The sequence below is a fragment of the Suricata suricatta genome, chromosome 16 (assembly GCF_006229205.1).
Source record: "Suricata suricatta isolate VVHF042 chromosome 16, meerkat_22Aug2017_6uvM2_HiC, whole genome shotgun sequence".
Taxonomy (NCBI): Eukaryota; Metazoa; Chordata; class Mammalia; order Carnivora; family Herpestidae; genus Suricata; species Suricata suricatta.
The window spans coordinates 49,414,557-49,422,706 of NC_043715.1; the positions used below are offsets into that span (position 1 = coordinate 49,414,557).

General features: G+C 63.9%; 1 protein-coding gene across 1 annotated transcript; it reads left to right on the forward strand.

Moving 5' to 3' along the window:
* Window positions 1–46: 46 nt before the first annotated feature.
* Window positions 47–7,741, forward strand: CALM3 (calmodulin 3). The gene is made up of 6 exons (XM_029925523.1): window positions 47–184; window positions 4,256–4,286; window positions 6,462–6,605; window positions 6,782–6,888; window positions 7,293–7,428; window positions 7,564–7,741. The coding sequence occupies exons 1-6, from the start codon at window positions 182–184 to the stop codon at window positions 7,590–7,592; spliced, it is 450 nt and encodes a 149-aa protein (XP_029781383.1). The 5' UTR covers window positions 47–181; the 3' UTR covers window positions 7,593–7,741.
* The last annotated feature ends 409 nt before the right edge of the window (window positions 7,742–8,150 follow it).

Here is an 8,150-nt window from a genome sequence, read left to right on the forward strand (position 1 = left end):
CGAGGCGGGGCGCGCGCGCGGCGGCCGTTGAAGGACCTTTGGGGCGGGAGGTGGCGGCGGCGGCGCGCGCTGCGGGCAGTGAGTGTGGAGGCGCGGACGCGCGGCGGAGCTCGAGCTGCTGCAGCTGCTGCAGCCGCCGGAGGAACCTTGATCCTCGCGTTCCGGACACCCCGGCCTCGCCATGGTGAGTGAGGCTGGGAGACCGCCCAGGCTCGGGCTCTGGGACGGGCACGGCGGGCAGCACTCCTGAAGGGGCGAGTGGACCCAGGACGGGGGATGTTGGGGCCCCGGCGAGCGCCTCTGGACCCCCTTCGGCGCGGGGACGTTTGAGCTCAGAGTGAGACACTTGGATCCCAGAAGGGGCTTTGGGGCTTGAAAGGCGACTTTTAATACCAAGTAGGGTGTTGAGACCCCAAAATGGGCACCCGAGCTCTTAGAGGGGCGTTGGAACCCGGGATGGGACATCTGGACCCTCAAAGGGGGCGTTTGGACCTCAGAAAGGCGTTTGGAGCCAGGGTGGGGCATTTGGTTTCTGAGATGGGCGTTTGGACCCCATTGGAGGCGAGGTAAGAAAACACTGGCTGGGGAAAGGGGGTATTAGGCCCTAATGGAGACTTGGGTCCTAAAAGGATGCAGGGAAGGGAGATCAGAGGAAGGCCAGGCTGCTGGGGAGCTCCCGGGAGGGGGCCCCGCGTGCAGCTGGACCAGGGTGGGGAGAGGGGCAGGGCTGGGGGTGACTTTTGCAGATCCAACCCTGGAGGGAGGGGGGGGGGTGTTCTCCAAAGACCGGCATTGCAGAGGAAGGAGGAGGAGGATGAAGTGCAAGCTTAGGGGAGGAAGAGCCTGGGGTGGGCGGCAGCGGAGGTTAGAAGATGCTCTGGAAGCCTGCAGGGACTGGAAAGGATTGGGGTCGAGGAGGCAGTTAAGAGGGAGCGGCCAGGCTAGCACTCACCAGTGGTGGGGGGAGCGGGCAACCTCGTGGTTGATTTGGGGGGCGGCCAGAAAAGGTTCTGAGGTTACTAGTGGGTTGAAGCTGTTGGGCTAGGGAGGTTGGCGTTCTTGGGAGGGGGCTGGGGCTGAGTGTTGTGTTAGGTCCAGAAGAAGGTGGGGGTGGGAGAGGACTCTGGCTCCAGTGGTGGGAGGCTGGGGGGCGGGGGGGGGGGGTTGGAGGAGACGATGAATGACAGCGAAGGTGGGCCTCGATTTGGAGGTAGATGTAGGTAGGTCCCTGGAAGTCTCCAGGGAAAGACCAGGACAAAGACTGATGGGCAGAGATGGGGAGGGGGCTGCAGAGGCCAAAGGGAGTGGCCATATGGTTCCCCCCGCTCCCCAGGAAGAATGGGGCTGGGCAGGAGGCGCCCCAGCAGTGGGAGCAGGTGGGTGGAGTTGTTCAGGCCCCTCATTGCGCACTGAAGCCGCATGAAATGGGGGTGGGGGTTCAAAGTTTGGGATGCACCGAATGCTGCCCGTCTGTGACCCGGAGAGCTGCTTTTTCCAAACAGGAACCCTGGGTTTCTCCCTGTTCTGCATCTCACTTGTGCCAAATGACAGTGCAGTACAGTGTGGCGTCGGTGACAATCGGATGCCTGTTCCTGGGGCCTCGGGGTGGGGGCTGCAGAGCTGGGACAGAGGGGGCCTCCAGAGGGACCCCTCCATCTGCCTGAGGGCCACCAGGCCCGCCCAGGGCCCTCTGTGAGCGCTGCTGTCAGTTCACACCTCGAGGGCTTGGAGAGAAAAGCAGCAGACAGCTCTTTCCTGTGCTCTGCCACCCACAGCACCCACAGCCCCCCCAGGCTCGGCCTCGGGACCGTGCGCAGCCATCCTCCCTGGCAAGGCCAGGGAGAACCAGCAGCCTCTGCTTGTATCAGATCTCATACTTGCTGACACAGGCCTGGTGGCTCCTCTTGCCGCCACCCCGTTTTCCCCCCGCTGGACCTTGTTCCAGGGTCCCTGGAGCTCTGGCAGGTGCCAGGAGGCCCCCTGCCTCCCGGCCCGGACCTGAGCTCCCGCCAGCTTGTTTCTCTTCCCGTTTGTAATCAGCAAGGTACGGGTGGGACAAGCCTCTGTGAACTGGCCTTGGACTTTGGCCTGAGCGCTGGGGCTCCGCCTTGGCCCGGGTGAGGGGCCCTGGCCTTGGTTTCTGATCTCATCTAACACTGCTCTCTGGCATTGGCTGGGGGCTGGGTCAAGGCAGAGAAATAATACCCTCTTCCCTCCCCCACCCCAAGGGTTTTTTTTTTTTTTCTTGTCCAGCCCCTGCCCATAGCTTAAGATGAGGGATAAGGAAGCCGCAGACCCACTGGGTGATCTTGGAGACGGCTTTTCTGAAAGCTTCACGTCTTCAGATTTGGAAAGGGAAGGGGCCCCGAGCGGTGATAGTTTCCTGGACGACCAGGCTCGTGGGCAGCAGCCATGCTCCGAGATCTAGAGCTCGGAGCTGGGACCTTTCCTTCTCTGGGCAGGGGAGAGAGCCTCCTGCTCAGAGGAGGGAGTGCGTCTGACAGGTCCTACAGGCAGAGCCACGCCTATTTGCAGCAGCCCCGGAACCCGCCCCCCCCCCCCAGTGGCATGCCTCGTCTGTGCCATCGACGTGGGGAAGGGCAGACACGGGCCTGCAGAGCCCCTTCTGGCCACCCCGGGCCACCTGTCTAAGCCCCTGACAGTGCTGCCGAAGGCTGAAGGAACTGGGCTTCTCCAGAGGGGTAGGGGTGCGGTAGCCCCCGCATTGGGCTGGCTCTCTCCGTTCTAGGCCGAGGGGGTGCAGGGAGAGAACGAGGAGCCGGTGGAATGGCAGCCTGCCTCCCCAGACTGTTAGTCTGCCCTCCTCTTTTCTCTTCCCTGTCCCCTGGCATTGACTGGCCCTCGGTAACCGGAAGCCCATCCTCTCTTCTCACCTTCCCGGCAGCCTCAAGTCTTTTTTGAAGGCAGTACAGAAGCCTTCCTCTGGTCGTCCTCCTAACCTTCCCTGTAGACTCCAGACTTTTCCAGAATGGGCATGGGCCACATTTTTCCTTCTCCACCTTCCTTCCTCCTCCCCAGCCATCTCTTTTCTCTGTCATCATCACTTCAATTTCCCCTCCCATTCTGCCTCTTTGGGGCTTGGCCTCAAGTTCCTCTTCCCTTAGATTGAAAAGAAAAAAAAAAAAAAAAGGAAAGGGGCGTTTTAGACCAGTTCTAACGTGACCAGTTCACAGTGTTTGGGACAGGGGGGGGGGGGGGGGGGGGGGTCTGTTGCTAGCTTCCGGAACCACGGTGCAGCTAGTTCGCATCAGTTTTGAGGGCGTCCGGCGTCACAGCTGGAGCTGTGCTGTGGACACAGAGCCCCGTCCCCCCGATTGTGAAAGCAAAGGAGGGGGGCAGCCGTCTGGGCACCCTGCAGAAGATCCCTTGCCTGGCGGGCTCCCAGCACCCCAGTGCAGAGGAAGCCAGTTACGGCCTCTCCTCCGCCCCACCCCCAAGCCCCGATGCATGCAGCAAGGGCTGCACGCCACCGACTGGCCAGTCCCCAGAGTGGCCGGGACTGGAAAGGGTTAAAAACTGCAGCGAAGCCTGGACGCTGACTTCAGTCCTGAAGGCCTCTGTCGCCCTCCCCTCCCCTCCTTGCTGCTTGCTGCAGTCCCCTCCCCAACATTTGCCCCTCCCACCCAGCAGAAATGGAACAGCGCACAGGGACGCAGAGCGGCCACCTCTGGGCTGACTGGGCTCGGTCAGGCACGCAGGGCTGTTCGGCGCCCCCCGTTAGGAGCATTTTTGCCCGCTGGGTCCACTGTGCTCAGACCTGGCACCTCCAAATAGGTGACACAGAAACTAGCAAAGAGCCCGGCCATTTTGCCTCTGTCCTAGCCAAGGACTGGCCTGCTTCGGCGTGGAGCCTTCTAGAGCTGCTCCGTGAGGCCTCGGGGCAACCGCTCCCTTCATGCAGCCTCCGGGCTGGGGGGGTGGGGGGCAGCGGCCACGCCGAACCCTCGCTGTGCGGGGCAGCTGGCTTGCAGCTGGTGCTGGCGGGCACATCTCTGCACCCGGGGTGCGCTGGGTGGAGCTTGGCTGCCCTGGGGTCTGGCAGTCCCCAGCTTCCTGAATCCCCAGACTGTCTGCCAGGCCCTGGCAGTCCCACAGACCCTGATGGCACGCACCTCCGTGGCCCAGGTGCACGGGCGGGTGGGCTGCCCTCACTGGGGGTGCCGGGCTCCGGCAGGACGTGCTGGCGGGGCCCAGCAGGCCCAGCGACTGACTGTCTCTGCCTTGCTTCTTCCAGGCTGACCAGCTGACCGAGGAGCAGATCGCAGGTGAGCTGGCCCCCCCTCCTCCCCCCCGTCTTCCTTGGCTGGCCTTGAGGAGGCCTGTGCACGCGCCCCCAAATCTTCCTCCAGCCAGGCCGATAGACTCATGTGTTCCCTCCGTCGCTTAATGCCGGGCCTTGTGCTTGCAATGTGGGAACTGTGGACAGGAGCACACCGCGCCCTGCTTCCACCAGCACCACCATCCCCCACCTGCACCCCCGGTCCGGAGACAGGCACTTAGCCGAGGCCAAATCCGTGCACCTCTCCTGACCTGGAGACATCCAGGGGCCCTCTGCTAACCCGGGGCTGCGGGGAGAGCCTGTCCAGCTGCCCCAGCTCCTGCCAGCTCCGAGGCGAGCCTCCCTCCGGGGGCTGCAGAGCTCCTGTCCCCCTTTAGGAGCCACCCCGGGGACGGCCTTTCACTCCCACCTCCGCGCTCCCGCTGCACGTGCTTGCTGTCACCATCCTCTGCCGGCAGCGGCCTTCCCCCAGCTCTCCTCCCCCTTTGGGCCTCCTCTCACATGTCCCCTTGGAGAGGCCGTCCCTGGCTCCCCGTCACTGGGCGCCTTCGGAACCATCTCATGTCTTTGCCTGCTGGGTCTCCCGTCTCTAGATGTGAGCTCGCTGAGTTGGTTGGGGGGGGTCCCTTCTGTGTCTTCAGAGCCCAGCACACAGTCAGTGCCCTGTACGTTTTTGTTGGCCAAATAAGTGAACAAGCGAATGGTCGTACATCTCCCAGGAAGCTGGAAGAAATCCTGGGATCCCATCCAATTCATTTCCGTGGCCTCCTGGCCCCTCGATCCCGGAAAGGTCCCCGCGGCAGGCGCTGTTGTGGGAGTGAGTGGGTTTCTCGGTCTCCCTCTCCCCCAAGCCAGAAAGCACCTCTTGGTGCCTCTCCGTGACAGCGGGCCAGCACGAAGTACACAGGAGAAGGGACACCCAGACCCGAGCTGTGCTGACAGGTCCAATGGGCCACGTGACAAGTATTAAAGGCCCTACATCTGAAGCGGGAGGAGGCCGGAGTGGACTTGCCTTCTCTCTCATCGTACCCTCCCCCCCAGCCCACAGTCAGTCACACTTTCAGTTTGGAAATGGCCCCCAGGGGCTGTGGAGACCCACCTAGAAAGCCAGGGAGCCACCCTGCTGGGTGATGGTGAGCTCCGGGAGCCCCCGCGCCCCAGCCCCTGCCCTCCCTGGGAGCACCAAGGCCTCGGCAGGGAGCAGCGCCAGCAGCCCCACGGACACTTGTGTCCCGGTGGCCCAGAGGCTGGGGACACAGCTTCTGGGCTGTGTGCGTGGCCCGCTGCACCTGCCACCCACCCCCAAGCTCTGCCCTTACGTGCCATAGACAGCACGCTCTGCACCCCGTCCCCGTCAGCAAACTGCCCACCACGTCCCCCTGGCCCACACCCGCTGGGAAGAGGCTGCCAGGCGTCTGTTCTCTGAGGGCTGGGGGGAGGAGCGCCAGGTGCCAAAACGGGCCCGGTGGGAGGGCAGCAGCCGCGTGCTCGTCTCCCCGCTCCTAGCGCGTCCCCAGCTGTGGCCCTCCCACTCAGCACCACTCGCTCTCATCCCGCTTGGCAGCCGGCCCCTCTCCTTCCTTCCCCCCAACCCCGCCCGCCCCCCGCGCTCTGCTGCCGACCACCCCCTCACCGAGTCACACAGGTCCACTTACTCCTCCCCGGGAAGCTGGTGGCGCGGCCTGGGGAACCGGCCCCGGCCTGGCAGCACCGGCCGGGAGGGACGCAGGGCCGCCAAAGGCCCCCTGCAGCCTCCTCGTCCCTTCCTAGCCAGTTGACCTTGGCTGGCCTACTTCAGATGGAGAGGTCTCTTGGCTTTTGTCCACTCCATGACTTTAGTCCAGTTCATCATTTGAGGGAGAGGCTGAGGCCAGGGACCAGCAAGAACTGTAGAGTCTCTGAGAACCGCTGTCAGCCTGTGTCTCCCCCTGTCCTCGCCGAGCTAGGCTGGCTGAACAGGTAGCTTCCCCGGTATACAGTAGGTGCTCAATAAATGTTGACTGGAGGAAGGGGTCTGCACAGAGCACGGCAGCGAGGGGCTCGGACTGGAGTTGCAGGCTTGCTCTGACCTCTTCAGGTGGGACGGGCTCCCTCGGCCTCCGTCCACGGAGGGCTGTCCCCGTGGTCCTTGATGGCTGCCTCGTTCCCTCTCTTACCGCAGAGTTCAAGGAGGCCTTCTCCCTCTTCGACAAGGATGGAGATGGCACCATCACCACCAAGGAGCTGGGGACGGTGATGAGGTCCCTGGGACAGAACCCCACTGAGGCAGAGCTGCAGGACATGATCAACGAGGTGGACGCGGATGGTGAGCCCCGGGGGGTGGCGGACAGGCGGCCCCGCTCCCGGTCACCTCTCTGACCACCGGGCGCCTTCCTCCGGGGGTGGGGGGTGGATGAGCCGGTACCTCCTCGGCCGGGGCTCGGGGGTGGTCTCCCGGGCCCGGGCTGATAGCGCTCCCACTCCCACTTCCCTGGTTCCCAGGGAATGGGACCATTGACTTCCCGGAGTTCCTGACCATGATGGCCCGAAAGATGAAGGACACGGACAGCGAGGAGGAGATCCGAGAGGCCTTCCGGGTCTTTGACAAGGTGAGCGGTCCTTGGGGCGCCTGGTGGCTCCGTCGGTTGAGCGTCCGGCTCAGCTCCGGTCATGAGCTCACGGTCTGCGGGTTCGAGCCCCGCGTCGGGCTCTGTGCTGACTGCTCAGAGCCTGGAGCCTGCTTCAGATCCTGTGTCTTCCTCTCTCTCTGCCCCCCCCACTCATGATGTCTCTCTCTCTCTCTCTCTCAAAAATAAAAACATTAAAAAAAAAAGGTAAGTGGTCCTTTGCCAGAGTAGCCCCAGGATACAACAGAGAGACAGACGGCTGGAGCCCGGGGACCCCACTTCCATGAGACCTGGGTCCGGGCACCGGCCTGCCCTGCGGCCTCAGGAGGCCCCCCTTCCTCCCGCTGGGTGTGGGTACCTGACCCCCGTGCCCCTCCCCCACCCAGGACGGCAACGGCTACATCAGCGCAGCCGAGCTCCGCCACGTCATGACGAACCTGGGCGAGAAGCTGACCGACGAGGAGGTGGACGAGATGATCAGAGAGGCCGACATCGACGGGGACGGCCAGGTCAACTATGAAGGTGAGCGGACCCCGGCGCGCTGTCCGGAGCTTCAGGGACAGGCCTCGGGTCCCTCCTGTCGGGGTGGGGGGGGGGCACGGGCTCGGCCGCACTGCCCGCTGACCCCCTGCCCTCCTGCCCTGTTTCCCTCCACAGAGTTTGTACAGATGATGACGGCCAAGTGAAGGCCCCTGGGCAGCTGGTGATGCCCGTTCTCGTGATCTCTCTCTTCTCGCGCGCGCGCTCTCTTCAACACTCCCCTGCGTTCCCCGGTTCTAGCAAACACCAGTTGATTGACTGAGAATCTGATAAAGCAACAAAAGATTTGTCCCAAGCTGCATGATTGCTCTTTCCCCCTCCTGAGTCTCCTCCACGCCCCTCATCTCTTCCCTCTCCCGCCCCCTTCCGTTCCCATCTTCCGAGGCCTGTCGCGTCCCTGAGATGAAGCCCCGCCCCCCTCCGGGGGCCTCTGCCCTCCTGCTCCAGCCCGGGTGGCTCTCCTCCGTTTTGGTTTGTTTCCGTTCGTGTGTCCTCTTCTTTTGGGTGCTGGGGTGGCCGCCAGCCCTGTCCCGGGGCCTGCTAGGGAGGGGCGAGGCCTCGCCAGACCGAGAGCATGCCTTCTGTTGTGGCCCGCAGCCAGCCCCGCGATTCCGTGTGCACACCCCAACAGCCTTTTGGGGCAGGGGTGCCGAGAGAGGCGTCTGGCAGGCCTGGGGTGGGGGGAGGCGGGGGGGGGGGGGGGG

Coding starts and splice junctions, on each gene's coding strand:
- CALM3 (XM_029925523.1), top strand. Junction 4,287..6,461: donor GACCGAGGAGCAGATCGCAG/GTGAGCTGGCCC, acceptor CTCTTACCGCAG/AGTTCAAGGAGGCCTTCTCC. Junction 7,429..7,563: donor CGGCCAGGTCAACTATGAAG/GTGAGCGGACCC, acceptor TTCCCTCCACAG/AGTTTGTACAGATGATGACG.